General features: G+C 40.6%; 1 protein-coding gene across 2 annotated transcripts; it reads right to left on the reverse strand.

The window, feature by feature from the left end:
* Nucleotides 1–1,141: 1,141 nt before the first annotated feature.
* irf9 (interferon regulatory factor 9) lies at nucleotides 1,142–16,917 on the reverse strand. 2 transcript variants are annotated; one of them, XM_080417759.1, is made up of 10 exons: nucleotides 16,850–16,917; nucleotides 13,255–13,319; nucleotides 12,483–12,605; nucleotides 10,993–11,176; nucleotides 8,457–8,596; nucleotides 7,612–7,699; nucleotides 5,972–6,031; nucleotides 4,045–4,452; nucleotides 2,796–2,911; nucleotides 1,142–1,523 (listed from the first exon to the last, which is right to left on the reverse strand). In XM_080417759.1, exons 2-10 carry the CDS (start codon nucleotides 13,306–13,308, stop codon nucleotides 1,404–1,406), a joined length of 1,293 nt encoding a protein of 430 aa, XP_080273885.1. In that variant the 5' UTR covers nucleotides 13,309–13,319; nucleotides 16,850–16,917; the 3' UTR covers nucleotides 1,142–1,403. The 2 variants fall into 2 exon arrangements, with proteins under 2 accessions (XP_080273885.1, XP_080273884.1); XM_080417758.1 differs by having other exon boundaries at nucleotides 1,143–1,523; nucleotides 4,045–4,455.
* Between the last annotated feature and the right edge of the window lie 7,382 nt (nucleotides 16,918–24,299).

The following is a 24,299-nucleotide window of genomic DNA, read 5'->3' on the forward strand; positions in this document are numbered from 1 at the left end:
TGGCGGAAGTAACATTAGCGTTTTCTCACCGTCAGTCACCGTCAGCTTCATATCCATATGAGTCGAACCACCGGGATCATTTGTTTATGTTTGGAACACAGTTCTTATTTGACGCGATATTAAGTCTATGGGAATTCAGAATGGGGGGAAAAAAACGCGCCTTCAGCGCTCTATAGTAATAACAGGTATAAGTCAATACTGCCTTTCAAGAACAGAATAACAACAGCAATGACACCGGTCAGTTGTCGATGCATGACGAAGGAAGACTAAATGAGAGCGAAAGCTTACGGGTAGTGCTTGTCTACTGACTAAAACCTATGCAGTGATTGCAAAGTTTTAATTGCACCAGGTATACCCGCAGCTATACCCGGTGACTTGACTTCACGTGCACACACCCCTCAACCTAAGAGGGATGAGCTAATAATTAGTGAGATGAACTGATGTAGCGTTCTGCAATGCCTTGAAGGCTCGTTTTATACTTTGTCATATGACCGTGTCATACGACAAAAAAATGAATTACACAAACTGAAACTAGGACGGTATCTAAAATAACGACGTGGCTTTCCCACTAAGTGTGAAAAACATTCGCACGGAAATTCACAATATGTGAAAAAATATTCAGAGATTCACTCTCCTTGGCTTGCTAGCAGCATGGGGCTGATACAATTCACGTACTGAGTACAATAGACCACAATGTAAACAAGCCCCCCCGGGGATTTTCGTGCTATGCTTTTAGCATAACATTTGACTGTACGTTGTGTGCTGTTATCAAACTTGTTAATAATAAAGTACCAGTGGTGGAAAGTAACTAAGTACATTTACTTAAGTACTGTACTTAAATACAATTTTGAGGTATTTGTACTTTACTTGAGTATTTCCAATTTCCAATACTGTTACTTCTACTATTGTACTTTTACTCCACTACAAGTACTTGAAAACTTTAGTTACTAGTTACTTTTCAGATATAAATTATGATATTACGAAACATACATTAACCACTTTAGCCCTATTTTATACCTAGGCTATTTGAAAATAGCAGATCTACAAGCTCACAACGCGTCGCTTTGCGACGCGTTGTGAGCTTGTAGATCGGCTATTTTCAAACATTTTTGTACTTTTACTTTTGGTACTTTAAGTACATTTTGATTCCAGTACTTCTGTACTTTTACTCAAGTAAATTTAGAATTCCGGACTTTTACTTGTAACAGAGTACTTCTACAGTGCAGTATTGATACTTTTACTTAAGTAAAACATTTGAGTACTTTTTCCACCACTGTAAAGTATTCAATCGATCAAAGCATGTGGCGTGTTAGCTGCAAAAACACACACACCTCTTCTAACCTCATTTTTGTAATATGACATGGTCGTTTGATGAAGTATAAATCAGTTCAAGTCTGGCTCCTTCAGGGGCACGGGACCAGGTTGAGGGTGATTTCTCCCAGCGGGCTGGCCGCCAGGCACTGAAAGAGAAGAAAGGCTCCCTGTGCTTCCCGGACCTGCTGCTGAGCCCACGGCAGTGTGATCTACAACACAGAGACACAAATGGATTAGTAACATAGTTACCTCAACAACACTCCCCGACCCTTGTGAACCCCCCTGTTTGAGCTACAGCTTCATGTTGTCAATGTGTGCACTCTGAGGACCATAATCCATCTATCTATCTATCTATCTTTGAGTAATGACAGCCCAGGCCCGGCGCCAGGATGAAATGACTGAGGGTGCAGTTGAAAATTGTGAGGGTGCACACCAGTCGTGCAGCATGCGCGCGCGCGCAGCAAATAAGAATGCTGCAAATTTGCGGTTAATTGCGCGGATTGTGGCCGTTTTGGGGCATTTTTTGGTTACTTTATTTCAGTTTTAGGGTTAGGGTTAGGGTTAGGTTAGGCTTATGTTATTTAATTCATATTCTTGCCTGATTTTACCGATTTTTTAAATCAAAAAATTAATTATAAAAAAATAAGATTTCATTTTTTATTTTATTTTTCTAAATAAACTGAGGGGGCACAATTTGAAACTGAGGGTGCCAGGCCCCCTCAGGCCCCCCCGTGGCGCCGGGCCTGTGACAGCCTCACGGTTAGAAAAGCTATGTTGTGGCTGAAAAGTGATCCTTTTAGATTCCTGGACCAGTTAAGAAAATCTGGAAGGGAAAAATGAATGAGACACAATCTCCCCTCCCTTCTGTAAGAGTGAGCGCCCATATGCAAAGCATCACAGCAAACAAAATGCAAGCAACTCAAAATGTGTTTATAGCCATCTTTGCATTCCATGCTGTTCTGTTGACTGATCTGATTTAACCCATTAAGACCGGGAAGGCATCTGTGTCATTTTAAGATTTCTTTGGGCTATTCAAAATGACCGAGTGCCGCGCTATGAGCTTGTAGATCTGCAATTTTTTGTGAAAATGTGTTAAAATCTTTCAATATATATATATACATTTTAAACTCAAATCTTTGCTTCTGGGGGTCCCTGGAACAAAATATTTTCAGATGGGGGTCCGCAGACAAATACATATCATTTTAGGGGTCCTTGACATGAAAAAGTTTAAGAACCACTGATAAATGGCAACATAAGTTAAAAAAAAGAGGAAAAAAAAGAAAAAGGATTTAGAAGACATTTGTAGAATCCCCCAGAAGCAATTTTTCACGATTTTTCAAAAATAGCAGATCTACAAGCTCTGAGCTTGTAGATCTGCTATTTTTGAATAATGGGTGTCTTAATGGGTTAAGAGCAGTTGGATCGGAACCAACGGTGGATGCGTGAGTGAGTGAGTGAGTGAGTGAGTGAGCGTGTGGTACCTGAGTGATGATCAGTTTGCTGGACGGGTCCTCTGTGTTGCTCAACTCTTCGCCGAAACACAGAGTGATGCTGCACTGAGGAGGCTCACCGCCGTGCACACGGAAATGCTCCAGCTCTGCAAACCACAAAACAACCACCAGCAACCATTAACCACTCTCTCAGCCTGGCCATGTCATTGTAGGCAAAAATGTTCAACAATAAAAAAAAAACAGAGAAGAATAAGGTGAAGCTCTGTCTTTCTGCACCCCAATCCAAGCCCCCTCCTTCCTGTTTTTATTTGTATTCATTCATTCCGTTATTTATTTTTTCTCATTTGGTATCAAACTAGATTACTATTCTGAATTGGTTTAGTTTTGTCCCGATTGAAATTTTCATTTCACAATTTATTCCATTTTACCTCCTGTAAATATTTGAATATGCAAGTTAATTCATACTGTTGTGATGTTGTATATACAGTACAATAACGCCCTAATGACAATGAAAAAAAATAAGTAAAGGGACATTATTTTATAAAATAATTAGCATTAAAGGGACAGTTCACCCCATGGAGACTTGAATTCATGGATATGTTTTCTCACGTGTTTTCTCGCACTCGCCAATAATTTGATGACCAGCGGACCAGTAGACAGCGGTTCCGGTAGGAGACACAAAGGGAGAGACTCTTTGTGTCTCCTGCCGGAACCGCTGCCGTTCATCAAATTATTGGCTTAGGAATGCGACAAAAAAAATCTAAAAAAACAAATATCAATGAATTCAAGTCTCCATGGGGTGACTAATCGATAGAAAGAAATGTCATTTTGGGGGTGAACTATCCCTTTAAAGGAGAATTCCGGACATTTTAAGTGTTCTCTTTGATGTGTCGTTACTCACCTACCGACGTAAAAAGTGGCATTGTTTTTTTCCAGAGATTCCCCTGTCGTCATTTTTTCAACCCCCTCCGTTGTCATAATGGGAGCGCGTGGCTTAGGGAAATTCGTCTATTATAACCGATGCAAAGTTATTTTTTTCTCTACTACAACTCATTGTAGAGTCTCATGATAGTCAAACGTGCGCTGAAAGTTCCTGAGAGGCTAGCGCTACTGCCGAACGATTTAACACTGGTTGCTTGTTTCTCTACCTGGCAACACCAAGTTGCCAGGTTCTGGAGAGAAACAAGCAACCAGTTTTCGTACGACACAAGTATAAAATAGGCCTTGAGTGGTTTAAAGTCATTCTTAACATGCAGTAGTCTGAATAAAGGCGACTCACGCCGGTTGAAGGCGCTCTTGCTGAAGACCAGCAAGTGCTCGCTGCGCTCCATCTTGTGCAGGCCCGGCGCGTCCGTGTGCGGGCCCGTCCAGAACACCCGGCCCTGGCAGTAGCGCGTGGCGTAGACGCCCAGGGCCGAGGTGCCCAGGACCACGCCTTTCTCCATGAAGTACAGCAACGAGGACAGGTCGTGGAGCTGGCGCCTGAACGCGGGGCCGGAGTCCTGGGGGGCCCCGGGGCGCGGCTCGGGGAGGGCGACGCGGGGGAACCCGCCGGACACCAGGTGGGCCGGGGTCGGCGGGGCGGACGAGGAAGGGACGTAGGCGACGCGGACGTCGCTTCCCGGGACGTCCCGCCGCACCACCTCTTGGCCCATGTAGCTCACCGTGACCTGGTACGAGTCCTGGACTACTGGAGGGAGGGAGAGAGAGAGAGAGAGGGGGGGGGGGGGGGGACAGAGGGAGACATATGAGAGAGAGTGACGTTTTTATTGACAAAAATGCATATCACTGCTGCCGGGCAGAAACCAGCTAACTCCAAAATATTCATTTTTCATTGATAAGAACAGCTAAATGGACCTCCAAGCTCACAATGAGGTTGGAGGTCAAAAGGGTGGAGTTAGCTGGTTTAGCAGAAAGTTTGAGGATCCAATGGAGTTAGCTGGTTTTGTCAGAAGCGCTTTTTAACCCATTAAGACCTGAGAAGATTCTAGAAATGTCTTCTAAATCCTAAAAATTTTTTGAAAGAAAAACCCACATTTTTTTTCCTCGATTTTTCAAAAATAGCAGATCTACAAGCTCATAGCGTGGCACTCGGTGCCGCGCTATGAGCTTGTATATCTGCTATTTTTGAATAGCCAAAGAAATCTAAAGTGACACAGATGCGTTCCAGGTATCAATGGGTTAATACTTTTTATTTGTTCAATATTTTTTTAACCAACACACAGACGTAAAGGGTGTTCGATAGCACTGATTTATGGAAAGCAATGAAAAAGCTCAAAACTGGAGTTAGCTGGTTTCTGCCCGACAGCAACGATATATGACCATATCCAATCCAATCCAATCCACTTTATTTATATAGCACATTTCACAACCAGGGTTTACAAAGTGCTGTACAGAAAATCATGCAAAATACACTGTTAAAACATGCTAAAAACACAGAAATCACCAGAAAAAAAAATATATATTTGTATATATCTGTTCACACATTGATTGCCAAGATCGCATTGATGCGTTCTTTCATTCTCGTTCTTTGTGAATGTGTGTGCAAACTTAGTGCAACGTGTTGGGGGGGGGGGGGGGGGGGGGGGGCGTGTGTAGCAGAGACACAGAAAAATATATTAAATTATAAATACATTCATAAAATGTCCAATGTAGAGGACAACTAAAAAAGCAGATAAGCAACATGGGTACTGTATAAGGCACCAGCTGCAACTCAAATAATTGATGGCTAATTAGGTCCCGCTAGCTATTCAAAGAGAGAGACGAGAGGGAGGGAGAGAAGGGGAGAGAGAGGGGTAGAGACGAGAGAGAGGGAGAGAAGGGGAGAGAGAGACGAGAGGGAGGGAGAGAAGGGGAGAGAGAAAAAGTGATGAGAGAGTGGGAGGGATATAGAGATACGAGAGAGAGGGAGACAAGAAGAGTGAGTTAGGGAGAGAAAGGAAGAGAGAGAGAAAGAAATACAAAGAATTCAGGAACGTTGATAACGTTGCCAGCGTGGAAGTCAACATGACCCGTGTGTACCCGTTAATTATTAATTATTCAAACTGCAGAGAAATCCCACGATGACGTTGTCAAGGCTAGGTTACTGTGATATCTCACTGCTGTGTTACAGGTACAGTATGTCATGTATATGATGTTGCTAGGCAGCAGCTATCAGAATTGGTGGTGTTTGCTCTGCTATATTGTTATGATTATGATGTCATTACCTCCTGCACAGGGTGGGGCAGTCTCCAGCCGCATGTCGAACAGGAGCTCATCATCCACCACTACAGAGAGAGAGAGAGAGAGAGAGAGAGAGAGAGAGAGAGAGAGAGAGAGAGAGAGAGTCATTTACAGAATAAAGTATGGCTTTAATACCACACATCCAAATCATATTTTAATTGTAACAATATTAATTAACTAGAGAGAAAAAAGGGGGGCAGTATATTTATTGAATTATTACGCATAATTATGCATTTGAATTATGCGTAAGGACCTTACACAAGTTTTATTTTTTTGTTTGTTTGTTTGTTTTCATTGACCCAAAATATAAAATCGTTGCTGTCCGGCAGAAACCAGCTAACTCCATTTTGATGCTTTTGCATTTTATTCCATAAATCAGTGCTATTGAACACCCTTACGTCTGTGTGTTGGTAAAAATAAAAAAAAACAATGAAAAGTATAAGAAAAAACGCTTCTGACAAAACCAGCTAACTCCATTGGATCCTCAAACTTTCTGCTAAACCAGCTAACTCCACCAAAGGGGGGTGGAGTTAGCTGGTTTTGCTGACTCCAGGCTCCACCCCCTTTTGACCTCCAACCTCATTGTGAGCTTGGAGGTCCATTCAGCTGTTCTTATCAATGACGAACAAAACCTCCTAACTCCACTTTTTTGTTTTGTTTTTGTCATTTCCTGAAAAATGAACATTTTGGAGTTAGCTGGTTTCTGCCGGACAGCAGAGATATATTATCCAATTACAGTTTGTGTCATTTAGGAGTACTTCCACAGAAGGTGATTATTATGCAACGATAAAGTGATGCAATCACGCAATCTATTCGTTTTTTTTCTTTCCTAAACGAGGTGCAATTTTCCCCGTAAATAAAAGGCCTCCACCTGTATTGACGCAACATATTTGCAACGTTTAACAGTCACGCTCCTGGTGTGTAGAAGACCTTCAGTTGCGCGCCGGTGTCGCACACTCAGAAATAGCAGATCTACCAGCTCACGATGTGACGCACTCTGACCCTTGTAGATCTGCTATTTTCGGTGCGTTACCAAAACATAGAATCAGGTGTCATCATGGGTGTTCATGGGGGTGCTGATGGACCGGCCAGGGTTTTAGAGAGAGGATGGTTAGAGGTGCCAATGGCCAAGTGGTACCTTTGATGCCTGACAGCTTGTCCCGGGTTTGCTTCCCGAGCCCCCCTGTACTATCCAATAAAGGCAGAAAAGACCCCAAAACAATCTTTAACCCATTAAGACCTGGGACGTCATTTTTAGATTTGAGCTAAAAAGCATTATTTTACACTTTGGCTATTCAAAAATAGCAGATATAGAAGCTTGTAGATCTGCTATTTTTGAAAAATTGTGAAAAACTGTGAAAATGTGTGCAAATCTTTGAACATATATTCTTTTAAAGCGAATGCTTCTGGGGGTCCCTGGAACAAAATGTTTTGAGATGGGGGTCCGCAGCCAAATTCATATCGTTTTGGGGGTCCTTGACATGAAAAAGTTTGAGCACCACTGATATAGCAACATAGGTTTTTCCCAAAAAAACTGTTAGGATTTAGAAGACATTTTGTAGAATCGGTCTTAGGTCTTAATGGGTTAAAAAAAGAGGGAGAGATAGGGGATGGTTGAACGTACGTCCTCCTGTCTGAAAGGTGATGATCTGCTGGGCTGGTTCCTGTGTCTCCACCGTCACCTCTCCTCCCAGCTGGATGTCCTCAATGCACTGCAATCACACCAGCAACACGTTACTGAAACATCTATGTATGTATACTTTTACCTTTTTACAATGCTTTCTTATAGGTTTTTATAGATCCTTTTTTTTGTATGGTGTTATACAAGTATAATTATTGTTATTATTATTATATTCAATACAATAACCGTATTGACAGAAATCTTACACACCAGGAGCGTGACTAATAAACATTCAACAAATCTGTGTGTGTGTGTGTGTGTGTGTGTGTGTGTGTGTGTGTGTGTGTGTGTGTGTGTGTGTGTGTGTGTGTGTGTGTGTGTGTGTGTGTGTGTGTGTGTGTGTGTGTGTGCGTGTGCGTGTGCGCGTTTGGTTTTCCACGGTGTCACATGAATCAAACTAAGCCACACACACGCCGCGCACGCACGCACGCATGCACACACATACACACACACACGCACACGCACACACACACACACACACACACACACACACACACACACACACACACACACAAGTTCTGACAAGTGAACACTTCCTCTTTTAACTGCTTAACCCTTAAGCACCGCGGGCACAACCATACACTCCTCCCTTCCACACACACACACACACACACACACACACACACACACACACACACACACACACACACACACACACACACACACACACACACACACACACACACACACACACACACACACACACACACACACACACACACACACACACACACACACACACACACACACACACACACACACACACACGGTGGGGAAGGATGACTCACCAGCTGAGGGGTGGCTGCTTCCTCCTTTATGTGTTTGACACAGGGCAGAGGTTCCTGACCTCCTGACTCGCTGAGCTTCCTCTTTCGGGTCTGTTTGGTTGCCCTTTGGTGGCTCTTCTTCTGCGGAGGCTCCACCACTCCTGACCCAACACAACCAACAGAACCACTTTGTTTAATGAAGATAAAATGAGCAATACATTTATTTAGTTTTGCCACTGAATGTATCTGCTTTTAGGCAGTGGTGTAAAGTAACTAAGTACATTTACTCAAGTGCTGTACTTAAGTACAATGTTGAGGTACTTTGACTTTACTGGAGTATTTCCCAATTGTCTATACCTTTACTTTTACTCCACTACATCTCAGAGGCAACTATTGTACTTTTACTCCACTACAATTATTTGAAAACTTTGGTTACTAGTTACTTTGCAGATATAAATTATTACATTATAAAACATACATTAACCACTTTAGCCCTATTTTATACCTAGGCTATTTGAAAATAGACGATCTACAAGCTCAAATTGCGACGCGTTGTGAGCTTGTAGATCTGCTATTTTCAAACATGTTAGTACTTTTACTTTTTGGTACTTTTAGTACATTTACTATACCACTACTTTTGTACTTTTACTCAAGTACATTTTGAATTCCAGACTTTTACTTGTAACGGAGTATTTCTACATTGCAGTCTTGATACTTTTACTTAAGTAAAACATTTCAGTACTTTTTCCACCACTGAATGTATCTGCTTTTAGGTACACTGAGAAGGCACACTACATCTCCCCTACCAATAGGGAACTTGCCGCACTGAGTTCCCTGACTGAACTTGCTCTAAACGCTCATTAACCAATAGTAACACAACCAGTTAACACCTCCACTCCTGAACCAATAGAACCAGACGTGCGGGTGTCGTTTTGGTTAAGCTAAACACTGGGCACATGCATTTAGTTATAGTCGTTGTAAAAGAAAACATAATATATAACACAACACATATAGCCAATATATCTTTTCAATATTGTTGAAAATAAAAACAAAATAGCTATGATGGCTCCAAAACCAAGGAAACCTTGCAGCAAAAGACTCACTCTCTGCATTAACTATTAAGGAAGACTCTTTACGACAGAGACTATGAAAATGGTATTGATTTTATTTTAACATGCTCATAAAGTGCACTGTGCTCAAAGTGATGTTTCGGTCCTGGGACCTTCGTCAGGGCTATGTGAGTGGATCACAGGCAGACAAGTTGCTTTTATAGGGCTCTAGATCAGCTCAGGTGCTGAGGATCACTACTCAAGGATATCGCCATGGCAATGGTGGGGCGTGGACCTACATAACATTACAGAACAAAAAGGTTACACAGCATTTTCATGTGTAATGTGGTGCCTGTTTTCCTTGATGTTTTTGAGACCACCGCACCTGCAGTCAACCCTGAACAAAGAAGGGCGCAACAGTTTACCCTGTACTTTACTAGCTAAAAAAAAAAGCAAATACCTACAGTACCTAGTGTGACGTTTTTACAGTAGTTGCAGGATCATAAAAGCTAGCAGCAGATAAGATCATATGTGCAGAGCACTCAAACACCAGCTGATGTGAACGTGATGAACTTTGGTCAGGTGCTTCTCTGTCTCGCTGAAATGTTTGCCCCGCAGGCCGTAGCCGTTTCATTGTGTTCATAATATGCGTTCACATCAAACAAGTTAGACAAGTCCAGAGGGACCTTTTCATGTAAAACATGTACATTTTGCAACACTAATCAGATTAAGTGTTGAGATGTCTCTCCCGTTTGGCGGTTAGGGTGTGTATCAGTGGACCACTTATATAACGGGAGAGACGCCCAAGGGTGTTCTTCTTTGCTGCCATGGTTTCCTGGCATATGCAATGGTGTGTGCAAACCCAGACAGTCTATGGTGGTGCAAGTAGACAATCACATGTTATGCCCGCTCTTTCATCAGGATGTGGTTTGCAGATTATCTGTGCCGCATATCTACTCATATGGTGGTGTGGGTTTGACTAAAACCCTGAGGAAGACTTCACTGTTGAAACTTTGTTTTCATTTTAAAATAAACATCGTTTGCATCGTGGCTAAGAGCTGTGCCAGCACCTCATCAACACAGGTGTGCGCTCCCTCCTTCTGGGTGTGGGTTTTACTCCCATATCTTTATTTATCTTCAAAAGCCTTAAGTCTTTTGATACCTTATGTACAGTAAAGCACTTTAAATTCTGTGTATGAAATGTGCTCTCCAATTAAACTCTCCTTGCTTACCTTTCCTCACTGTGGATTTAGTGGTGACTGTAAGAGGTGCCATATTTATACATTCTACATTAATACTAATATTATGGACCCATAAGGCTTCCGTAGAGCCACTAAGTCATAATAGTTGTGTCATACTCTCAATATAGAGCTTAGAGGCCTATGGAGCAACATGCTCCACATGTTCCATACCATGCCATGTTTGGAGTTTATTTTTCAAGCTTAGTGCTTTCTACAGGCTTACCAACAGTGCTACAAAAGAAAAGGAGACCTGGGCTTTGATCTCACCTTGTTCACTGAGGGGAACCAGGCGGTACACCTTGTACGGCTCAGTGATGTCCAGCTGCGACCGGTCAGAGACCTCACTGAACTCGTGGCTTTTGTTGAGGGCACAGCGCATTCGCGTCTTCCAGGTAGCTGCCGTGTCAGAAACGGAACGTTTCTTGGGATTTCCCTTGTACTCTGCCCACGCCTGGAGGAGAAAGGAGGGGGGGGTTACTTGTGCAGTTAACTGTACATGTGTGTCTCTCTCTTTTTTCTGTCTCTCTGTAACCCTGATAATGGCTGCTATTATACAGCAGTACAAAGTGCTCCTTGTTTTGCCCTCACGAAGAAGAGGGAGACGTTGCTCACTCCTCAGATTAACAGTGACATTAATGTGAGAGAGGCAAGCGCACACAGTCACACCAATGCATATTGCTGAGACAAGACACAGGCTGCTGTCAATTATCAATCAACATGCAGCGGTGAATTGAGTTACAGGAACAGTTCACCCATTTTCGACCTCATCTTCATATAATCGGTCCTCATTAACGCTCATTATCATGGCACCATTTCTGTCTACTCGCTCTGCGTCACAGAGGTGGGCTGTGGACAATTCAGAAACCTGTCTCCCAATGACATTATCGGCGGGGATTCCAAGCCAGAGCTCTATATTAGAGAGTTCCGCCACTGAGGGGGCAGAAACAGCATCGGTCACGTGGTTCATGTAAACAGGAAATAGTTGCAAACGCCCATAGACTCCAATGCATTCCGTAAACTTCCGGTTTCGGGCTTTGTCACTATTCGCCAATAGAAGGCTATGTAGAAGACCTGGCCCGAATAAGTGGACAGAGGTGACGTAACTCTCCTTGAATGGCTCTGTTCCAAGCTAACTTCAACTATAGCCATTCTCCTCCTGGAAAGTTAGCACGTTGAAATCCTGTTTGAAATGACCACTGATGATGTCATCAGTAGGGACATTTTCTAACCATCCACAGCCCACCTCTGAGACACAGAGCATGTAGGCAGAAATGGTGAAGCTCACACATAGTGAGCATAATACAGCATAGAGATGATGCTGAGAAATGGGGAAAATAATCCTTTAAGTTAGATAAGGGGGGGGGACACTATCATGGATATTATAGTCACATACTGTACGTTATATTTTTGGATATACTGTAGGAGAGCTATCCTTCAAATGGTTTCCATTCCTAATTCACAAGTTTCCAAATGACCGGATAGTGCGTGACAGCATGATGTTTCCGGTTGGAGACCATTTGTTTCCTCTCCCTGACTTCAGTTTCCTGACTCTCTACTATCTAAAAATGAAGTAAAAACTGAGCCAAATACAAATGTACTGTATGACTCATGTCTATAGTCTAAGACACCGTACATTAGAGGATATTATGCTCTGATACAATATGTTGTTCTGGGGCATGCATGCTGTCCCTGAGGTTGAAAGTTAGACCTTTAAGAAAAGTGTTACCGGGAATATTTGTTTCTTTCTTTCTTTCTACCTTGAAGAAGGCTGCGTCCTCGTCGCTGCGGAAGTCCTGCTTGCCAGCGTGCTTCCATGGGATACGGAACATGGTTTTGGACTCATCGTCCCATATCACGCCTGGATACCTCTCACTGTTGACCTGGAGTCATAAACATCACCACCGTCAACACCAATAAATACTAAAGATCGACATACAAACAGATCAATTACACAATTTATCACACCTATTATACTCTTGACCATTGAAACATATTTTTGTATTTTATAAATGAAATAAATATATATTTGTACTGAAACACTGTTTTTTTTCCAGTATTGGCAGGATGGTAGCACTGGTTGAACCAACTGCTGTTCCTAGCTTTATTTAATTAACCCATTCAAACCGGGAACGCATTCTGTGTCATTTTAAGATTTCTTTGGGCTATTCAAAAACAGCAGATATACAAGCTCATAGCGCGGCACCGAGTGCCGCACTATGAGCTTGTAGATCTGCTATTCTTTGAAAAATCGTGGATTTTTTTTGCAAATCATTGATTGTATATTTTTTAAAGCGAACATTTGTAACTCAAATCTTTGCTTCCGTTTTAAAAATATATATATTCAAAGATTTGCACAAATGTTCTAAAATAGCAGATCTACAAGCTCATAGCGCGGCACTCGGTGCCGCGCTATGAGCTTGTAGATCTGCTATTTTTGAATAGCCCAAAGAAATCTAAAATGACAGAGATGTGTTCCCAGATTGAATGGTTGACCCATTCAATGGGTCAACGACAGCACACAAAACTCACCTGTTCTACGATCCAGGCGCACAGTTTGCGTGTGGAGCGGACCTTAGAAGGCATGACTGCGAAAACTGTAACAAAACATAAACATTGCGTCATTAGCATTGTGAGGATAATACTCCCGGCCCCCTTGAGACAGTGTGTTAAAAAACAAATTATACGAGCCTTAGGCTATCTCTATTACAGTGGTGGAAAGTAACTAAGTACATTTACACAAGTACTGTTCATAAGTACAATTTTGAGGTATTTGTACTTTACTTCAGTATTGCCAATTTACAATACTTTTACTTCTACTTCGCTACATCTCAGAGACTTACTCCACTACAATTATTTGAAAACTTTAGTTACTAGTTACTTTTTCTTTAAATTACAATACATACATTAACGACTTCAGCCCTATATACATTTTGTCCATTTGAAAATAGCCGATCTACAAGCTCACAATGCGTCACATCTCCTATTTTCAAAAGATGTTTATACATTTGAAAACGTGAAATGGGACATTTTGTATAATGAGTACTTTTACTTTGGTACTTTAAGTACATTTTGATGCCAATACTTTTGTACTTTTACTCAAGTACATTTAGAATTCTGGACTTTTACTTGTAACAGTAGAGTATTTCTATATTGCAGTATTGATACTTTTACTCAAGTAAAGATTGTGAGTACTTTTTCCACCACTGATTACAGGGCATATACAGTATAATGTATATGCTCCTTTCGTTAAGGCTGAGAGAGAGAGAGAATCATGGAGATTTTTACAGTCAATTAAAAGAGGAGTCATTTATTGCTTTCTCTAAGCACCAGCATGACTCATGAAGCCCAACTGGTATTGTATTGCTAATGCATCTTGACCATCACTGAGGAGTTTGAGCTTTTGTACCCAACAGTTAATGGACTAAATATAATTTACAGCCAACAGTCACGCACCCATCAGCAGTAGTGGAAAAAGTACTCAAATGTTGGACTTAAGTAAAAGTATCAATACTGCACTGAAGAAATACTCTGTTAGAAGTAAAAGTCCAGAATTCAAAATGCACTTGAGTAAAAGTACAAAATGATTGTAATCAAAATGATCATAACTTAAAGTACCAAAAGTAAAAGTACTCATTATGCAGAATCTTTTGAAAATTGCAGATCTACAAGCTACAATGAGTCGCATCGCGACACATTGTGAGATTTGCTATTTTCAAATGGCAGAAATCTAGGGCTGAAGTGGTTAATGTATGTTTTGTAAAAATAATCAAAATCTACAAAGTAACTAGTAGGACTAACTAAAGTTTTCAAATAAATGTAGTGGAGTAAAAATGCAATATTTGGATCCGAGATGTAGTGGAGTAGAAGTAAAAGTATTGGAAATTGGAGCACAAATACCTCAAATTGTACTTAAGTACAGTACTTAAGTAAATGTACTTAGTTACTTTCCACCACTGCTCATCAGCACGTTTGTCCTGAAATCATGCCACACTGAAGTCTAATCACACTTTTACAGACGGTCACGTGCTTGAATTGGGCCACCCTTACATGTTGGCAATGCCAACATAAGGGTGGCCTGGCAAGCAGTGAACAGCAGTTGTGCAGATGTGGTTCCCCCAGGAAATCCCGCAGAATGATGGATTTCAGTTAAGGCTGTCTGTCACGATCATGAAATTGTAGCCTACTTGAGATTAATTGCCACACAACAAAATGTAATAGTGCGATCTTGTGAGCTTGTAGATCTGCTATTTCCAAATGATTTTATACATTTTGAAAACATAAAATGGAAGATTTCTTCATAATGAGTACTTTTACTTTTGGTACTTTAAGTTTAAGTATAGTTTGATGCAATACTTTTAAGAACATTTTGAATACCAGACTTTTACTAGAGTATTTCTAAATTGTCGTATTGATACTTTTACTTAAGTAAAAAATGAGAGTATTTTTCCCACCACTGATGGAGGCAGACTCCATGCGTCATAATGAGTTATAATCGGGTCATAACGCACAGAGTGCGCCAGGCGCGCTGAAACACTGTAGGTTTTGGGATGCTTAATGTGGACACTGACTCTGACTCTCTGACTGCAGGCTGAAACCTCACACACTTAAAGGGGTAGTTCACCCCCCAAATAACTTTTTTTCTATTGATTACTCACCCCATGGAGCCTTGAATTCATGGATATTTATTTGTTTTTGTCGCATTCCTTCCTTTATTATTTGATTATAATAAATTTAGCCCCATTGATTCCGGTAGGAGACACAAATGCATTTGTGTCTCCTACCGGAATCAATGGGGACACATTTATTATAATCAAATTATTGGCTTAGGAATGTGACAAAAACAAAAAAATATCTATGAATTCAAGGCTCCAGATGGTCAGTAATCAATAGAAAAAAAGTTATTTTGGGGGTGAACTACCCCTTTAACAAAGGACCTCAATAGAAACAAGCCATAGTGCTTTCTTGGGTTTAAAATCCTCTTAACCAGTGGTTCTCAAACTTTTTCATGTCAAGGACCCCCAAATTGACACTTATTACCCCACGGACCCCCATTTGAAAAGATAAGCCAGGGACCCCAATAAGAGAAGATTTTTACGGCTCTAGCAGTGATTCTCAACCATTTCAATTTCAAGGACCCCCAGTTTTACATGCATTAGGGCTACGGACCCCCATTTAGTGGCATTTATATCTCTGGGACCCCCATTTGGTTCCATTTGTACACTCTCAGAGTTACAGACCCAAAAGGGTCCATTTGGTGCCTAATCTATCATTTAGCTGGGGACCCCCTGGAACTCCCTCAAGGACCCCTGGGGGTCCCCGGACCCCACTTTGAGAACCAATGACTTAAAGGACCTCAATAGAAACAAGCCATATAGTGCTTTCTTGGGTTTAAAATCCTCTTAACAGACCTTGTATTGAACTGTACTTCCCTGTGAAAACTGTTAATAAAGTATTCAAACACTTGTCAAATTATGACGTACAAATGAAATATATAGAACTGTATCCTGCTTTAGTCCAAGACACATCAGTCTATCAGCCATAGAATGTAATATATAAACCATCCTGTTTGGTGTTGTTGTTACCCATGCATAAGCCTTTCAGCTATGCATGGGAGCACGCCCAAAACCCCCTCGTGTTGTTATTGTTATTCTTAACTTAAAGCGATATTTCACTTTCAAATAAAATAAACATTAAAGAAATATGTAAAAAAAAATAGATTAAAAAGTAATGGGAAAATCAACATCATAGATTTTTCCATTGCTTTTTTCATTTATTTTGTAAGTATTTTGTTATTGTTTATTTTATTTGAAAGTGAAATATCCCTTTAATTGGGTATTTGTATCAAAAACAACACTACATTTTTTTTTTTTTTTTAAAGAAGTTCAACAGCTAGTTTCTATCCCCCGATCGTTTATATATGATATATCTCTGCTGCCTTTGTGGGAAAAACTACAGCTAAAATATTATGAACCTTTTATGATTTAAGAATAAACAATATAATATGAGCAACTTCATTCATGCAAAAGCAAAAAAAATATGGTTGGCTTTGATCACGACCATATAATAATGCAGAGATCGGGTTGTTTGTAAATAAAACAAGGAAGAAAAGTTAGGTTTCGTTTACCTGATCAGTCTTGGTTTCTCTCTGACAGACAGAGACAGAAAGACGCTCTCTGCCCGAGAACTGAACTGCTGCCACTGCCAACGTTGCCAGATTTTGTGAGAGAAATAAGCCAGTGGTTCTCAAACTTTTTCATGTCAATTAAGAACCCCCAAATTGACACTTATTAGCCCGCGGACCCCCATTTCAAAAGATATGCCAGGGACCCCCTATAAGAGAAGATTTTTTTATGGCTCTAGCAGTGATTCTCAACCATTTTAATTTCAAGGACCCCCATTTTGACATGCATTAGGGCTACAGACCCCCATTTAATGGCATTTCTATCACTTGGACCGCAATTTATATTGTAAAATCTATGTCAATTTAACTGTAAGACCCTAACGGGTCCATTTGGTTCCATTTGTACACTCTCAGAGTTACAGACCCATAAGGGTCCATTTGGTGCCTAATCTATCATTTAGCTGGGGACCCCCTGGAACTCCCTCAAGGACCCCACTTTGAGAACCAATGAAATAAGCAACAACCAGGTCTAGGAAAACAAGCCCAAAAGAAGCAACTAGGGCACCAGTGGTGGAAAAAGTACTCAGATTTTTTTATTTAAGTAAAAGTGTCAATAATGCAATGTAGAATACATAGTTACAAGTAAAAGTCCGGATTTCAAAATGTACTTCAAAATGTACTTCAAGCCATTGTGGCTTTTCTGGGCTTTTTCAATCGTATTTAGTTGACCTTAATGTGGACTGTACTTCCATGTGCTTTTTTCTCTGCAAACTTCTAAATAATAGTATTCAATCAATCAATCAATCAATCAATCAATCAATCAATCAATAAAAAAAACTTGAGTAAAAGTACAAAAGTATTGGTATGAAAATATTTGAGAACCACTGGTTACAATAATTTAAACATTGTGAAACGAGCCCAAATAAGCAACAACACAGCCCCAAAAAAACGCAACCCGCAACTACCAATATTTACAAGCAACTATGGAGTCGCTTATAATAAGCGGACCTGGCAACGCTTCTGGACTGCTGCTTGCTTCCACCAGACACTCCTTTTCCAGGAAATCACGTGACTTTGAAGAACTGAGTCGTGTTATGAACGCCAGGGGGCGACACTGTACCACTAGGATGTAAAATCTCATTCTGAAGACAGTGGTAAGGTTTCATCAGTGGTGGAAAAAGTTCTTGCTTTACTAAAGTAAAAGTATCAATATCAATATCAGTATCAATGCAATGTAGAAATACTCTGTTACAAGTAAAAGTCCGGAATTCAAAATGTACTTAAGTATTGGTAATAAAATATACTTAAAGGAGAATTTTGGACTAAAGTTTTCTTACCTTTTCTATGACGTTATGATATCTTAGGATGAATGGTACAGTAGAAAACATTCATAACTCCACCCCTGAGCCGCCACAGCTTAAAAGGTGCGCGGATAGGCCTTAGGTTAGATCACATATTTTAATAGCTTTTTTTTTTTTTTTTTTTTGTGAGATCTGACGTTCATAGTGACAGAACACTATGCAGCCAAAAAAAAAAAAAAAAAAAAAAAAAGAAGTCTCGCTAGACGAGATTGAAATCTCGAGATTTCAATCTCGTCTAGCGAGACTAATGTGTTTTTTTTTTTTTTGGGACAGTGTTTTGTCACTATGAACGTCAGATCTCACCAAAAAAATAAATTAAACCAAAAGTAGAAAGTACTACTCATTATGCAGAATGTTCCATTTCACAAGTTTTCAAATGTGTAAAATGGATAAAAAATCTTTTGAAAACAGCAGATCTACAAGCTCACAATGCCTTGCATCGCAACTTTCTCACTTTAAAACACTTCTTGGGTCATTTTAATGTCTGACTCTGACTTTTGTGTGCACCTCAGGCAGCTTTTAAGTAGTCTGACTCAGATTCAATATTTAGATATTTGATATGAATTTGATCAGACACACCCCCCTCCTATGTAAGGCCATTCAACTTCCAACTTCACATTAACTGCGTTAGACTCATTGAAAACACCCTTCAGCTTCTGGTGGCTGAAATTGTCCTTCTAATGAATGAGGAGACCTTCTTCAGGCCTACAAGTCGTGTGTGTGTGTGTGTGTGTGTGTGTGTGTGTGTGTGTGTGTGTGTGTGTGTGTGTGGTGTGTGTGTGTGTGTGTGTGTGTGTGTGTGTGTGTGAGAGAGAGAGAGAGAGAGAGTGTGTGTGTGTGTGTGTGTGTGTGTGTGTGTGTGTGTGTGTGTGTGTGTGTGTGTGTGTGTGTGTGTGTGTGTGTGTGTGTGTGTGTGTGTGTGTCACCATGTAGCATGAACACCTGCAACTGATTTACAATCAAATTAATATAAAATATCTAAATATTGAATCCAGTACACAAAAGTTAGAGTTGAAGTGAAAGGAGATCAATCAAAGAAAACAAACAAATTATCTACATATTTACACATACCCGAGATAAGATATAAGGTGCGTGAGCATTAGCAGCATATTATAGCAGTATATTGTGCATGATATAATTTACTTATGAACGTTAGTTAAGGTGCTAGAAAAAGACCCCCAAAAAAGACCAGTCAGTGCGTTGTAATGGGATTAAAGTGCAAAATGTCAGTGCGTGCCGACCGCATAATCCACATAAAGTAGACTGACACTGGTATAATCCGCAAGTAGGTCCAAGGAAGAGCAAAGGTCTGAGACCAGCCTGACGACACTGCCTGTCATCAGACTGTTGAACAAGGCTCGTGCGGTACAAGGCAGAAACCCCCATGACACAACTTTTGGAATGTCACTCCATTGACTTCCATGTATTTTGGGTCACCAGGGGCCAAAAGGATACTTTACCCAGGACTTGTACATGAGATCATGCACATTTGTATTTTAGATGTGCTAGGGATGCCAAAATATACAGATAAGTAGAAAAGATAAGAAAATAAGCGGGATGCATATGGACCCCTTTGAGTACTAAACCGTTTTCTGTGATGGTGGCCTCTAATTTGCATATTTAGAAGTAAGCTTACCACTAATTACATAAAAACACCTTACAAACATTGTCTGAACCTCAGAACATAGATATATACACTTTATTTGTCAGTTTTGCTTGCTTTGTTATAGTTATTGAAGAAATAGTGCAGCCATTTTGTTATGCTAATTGGAAGGTTAAAAACAAAAACATGTGCTTGGGTACCATGTTTTTCAGATTCAGCACCCTTGAATTATGTAACATGGCCTAGTGTCCCACTTTTACCCCAAAATGCCTCTAACCTCCTTATAGAGGGCCTTTTTCCTGAAATCCCACCTGACCAACATGCTCAACACCACACACCAGATGTGATTTATGTTCCCTAAACCTAGTATTCTAGTATTCTGCCTGACACAATTTTGAACTTCTTAACTTTAGCGATGACCCTCTCTTCATGCACCCGGTGCTTATGTGCTTTGTTGTGAGCACATCTCCAGCTGGCATTCGCTTCTTACACCTGGCAAAGGGTGTCAGGTTTAACTGAAACCCAATTGCCTTAAAGTTTTCCTCTATGCAAAACTCCTCAGCAAAAGTGTCTGTACTGACTAGTGACTTTTTAGGTTTTGATTATTATTACAAAAAACATACATTACCCACTTCAGCCCTACATATATTTCGGCCATTTGAAAATAGCTGATCTACAAGTTCACACTGCGTCGCACTGTGAGCTTGTCAGCTATTTTCAAAATATTTTTTAATACTTTATGAACTTGAACAAAATTATGCACAATTAGTACTTTCTACTTTTGGTACTTTAAGTGTATTTTGATGCCGATACTTTTGTATTTTTACTCAAGTACATTTTGAATAAGGGACTTCTGCTTATAACTTGTAAGTATATCTACATTTCAGTATTGATACTTTTACTTAAAGTAGAACATGTGGGTATTCTTCCATCACTGCACACACGACCAACGGACGTCCATAAGACGCCCATACGACGTCCATACGACGCTCTGCGCCAACCGACCCCCCCGACCTCAGCTAGCTGCGTTGCAACAGGACGTTGAAACGACATCGACACGACGTCCATACGACGCTCTCGCCAACCGTCCCGACCTCAGCTAGCTGCGTTGCAACAGGACATTGAAACGACGTCGACACGACGTCGTCCCGACCTCAGCAGCTAGCTGCGTTGCAACAGGACGTTGAAACGACGTCGACACGACGTCCAAGTCGGACCCTCTGTAAACGTCACAATTTGACGTCTCAAAAAGACGTCCATACAACGTCCATACGACGTCCAAGTCAGACCTGTCACAAAACAGACACTGATGGGATTAGTGACTGAAAATGAATTAAGAAATGGTAGAAATAGAATTACATTCCTTCTCCCCCCTCTAAATCAATTACAGCAACATTTGATTGCTATTTTAGGCTTAACTACCATAAAGAACATAATTGCAAAGCAGGCTAAAATAATTATGTCAACAAGGACTCTTTTTATTAAACATTGATCACCAGTGGTGGAAAAAGTATGAAAATTCTTTACTTAAGTAAAAGTATCAATACTGCAATGTAGAAATAATCGGTTACAAGCAAAAGTCTGAAACATTTGATTGATTGATTGATTGATGTACTTTATTTAGTAAGACATGAGAACAACAGTACATGGAAGTACAAATTCACAAAAAAAGGTCTACTAAACTGGAAGACTCATTAAGCACTGAGCTTGTTGAGATGAGATCCCCATGCACACAAATCATGATGACATAAGAGACAGACAGATATACACAGAACGTCATACAATCAGCTTACAGGTTACTGGTTTGAAGAGTGAAAAATATGTACAAGAGAAGAAAAAAAATCACACCCTGTGTGAAGTGGGCGGTGTCTTGCTAGCTAATCACAATACTGAATGGAGTCAACCAATCATGTACAAAAAATAAATACATTTATTGAAACACTCTTTATGATGGAAGAGTGTTTCTTATATAGGGCTATGCACATGTGTCATGTGACACTGGCCAATCACAGTCCTGAATAGACTGTGATTTGCCAATCACGGTGCAGGGTTAGGCGGGGTACATTTTTGGCCAATCACAGCGCAGGATTTGTTGTACAAATATCCAAACCTCACTTATAGGGGCGGTTTCACCGCCCAAAAAAGGGGGAAGGGGGGGGGGGGCAGGTTAAGAGGTGGCCATTTTCGAATTGCAGCCTCCTGAAGGTGTATCTTTAGGGCAGTTTTGAAAGTGAGTAGGGTTTTACACTCCTTTACTCCTTTTGGTAGGGCATTCCACATTTTTGATGAATAGCATGAGAACGAGTTCATTCCCTTTGTTGTGCCAAATCTGGGTTGAACATGATTCGTGGAGCTGCCTCTGGTGTTATGATCGTGGACTTCATTAACGTTTTGGAAGTATTTTGACAAATACAGGGGGATCCCATCCCAATGTTGTGGTGTATCTTGAAGACCAGGGCCCTATTTCACGAAAGCAGAATTAAGGGTTAAGCCTGGATTTAACACCTATCCTGGCTTAATTTAGCCAGGATTTGCGATGAATGAGTTTCATGAAAGCTGAATTATCTTGCCAGATTAGTTTAGCCAGTTCACCCTGGCTAAGTTTATCCATGACTAGATTTCACGAAAGAAAATTGACGCAATCCTACTTCAGTTACCATGGCAATTTAGCTGTGAAGTTAGCTTGGTCCGGACCAGGCTAACAGCCAAGCTTAATTAATCCAGTGCCTTGTTCTTCAAGTTTTGTGGTATAGCTGTTAGTCCAATGACTCCAATCTTAAACCAATGACTTTTTCCACAGTTAATTCAACACATATGTTTGTATATGGACTCATTTTAATGACCCTGGCTGCATTCAAATACAATGAAATAAATACAATAAGATATAATCAATTTAATTATATTACCAAAATAGTGTGACCATGAATCATAAAAATGACTCATGTGATATGTCATTGTCACTCTGTTAACACCATAGTTCATATTGCAGATGTTTGGTAATATATTCGGGGTTTTTTTAGATTATAAAAAAATTCTGACATACATACATATACTGGAACGCTGTTTTTTTCCCAGTATAGTGTCCAGGATTCAGTGTTACAAAATATCATACAAAATAAAACAATGATAAACATAATTATACTTTAACACAAACATTGTTCAGTGAAAGAGATCTCTGTCTGCCAAACTAAAGTCAGAGGGGAAGGGTCTGCGAGGGCCTCACAGACCTACAGCCTTGGAGGTCAAAGGTTGCAAGCCCCCCCACTCGGTTCCACGATCCTCCTAGCTCGGGATGTCACGACCAGCGAATTATGGCTGTATTTGTAGCTTTGCACCTGGCTCATATCTTATCTTATTGACTGGTTGACTAGCTTCATGTCCAGAGAGCATGTCCTATAGGACAGTGGTTTTCAACCCTTTTCATATCAAGGTCCATTATTTATTCGGCATTTGAGTCATGGACCACCATTTGATGAGACTTATATTTGGGAAGGCGGTATCCAGGGTCCCTTGTCGCTCAAACCACTCTCTCTCGTAGTCGCGGCTACCACTGTCTGGTCTTCTGTCTGCTCGTCGCTTAGAAGTTGCAGCGATTTCTCAAAGGCACCCACAAGAGCAGTAGCGCGCCAGAAAGCTGCATTAATCCGCACGGATCGGCGATGCCGTATAACGTTACTGCCTCTGATTGGCGAGCTCCTACATGCTTGCATGACAATCACAACGCGGGGATCGAGGCGGGACATGGGCAGTGGAGCAGCGTGTGAGAGAGGAGCTTAAGTTTTACTAAATAAAAAAATAATAAAAAATTTGTTAAACTAAAAATAATTTGATTCCCGTCTCCTACCGGCTAATGTGTCCGGTAGGAGACACAAAGTAGATTATTTGTGTCTCCTACCGGAAATACACACGGTTAGCTTAGGAATGCAACAAAAACAAAAACAAATCCATGAATTCAAGGCTTCATGGGGTGTAGTGCAGGAACCAAAAGCCCAAAAGTTGACTATACCCCTCCCCGGGGTAGAACAAAACGGGACATTGTTTTTTCATATCTTTAGGATGTCCCCTTCGTGAAATGGATTGTCCCAAGTTTTACTTTTACTGCAAAAGTCATGAAATTGATCCATGAAGTGACTCACCACATAGGCAAATAAAAACGCCTACCCTGAAAGTGGGAGTTCCAAGTAAATCCTCTGTCATTTTCTACTTGCTGGTTGTTTTTAGATCATACTTGCACAGATGGTCTACAGGTAGTGTCCCTACATCCCAAAACAATCAGAATGCCAATATGTGGTTCTATTGTGAATCAGCAGCCTTTTATATAAGGCCTTAAATAGGCGGAAATAGCAAAAAGTTGACTTTTCTGGGCAATATATACTTCTAACTTTGGTCCAACTCTTTATCAGGGGTAGAACTAGATGTGACATTGTTTTTTCATGTCTTTAAGATGTCCTCTTCCTGAAATGGATGGTCAGAAGTTTTACTTTTACTG

The sequence above is a fragment of the Gymnoscopelus braueri genome (genome assembly GCF_963280865.1).
Source record: "Gymnoscopelus braueri genome assembly, chromosome: 21".
Taxonomy (NCBI): Eukaryota; Metazoa; Chordata; class Actinopteri; order Myctophiformes; family Myctophidae; genus Gymnoscopelus; species Gymnoscopelus braueri.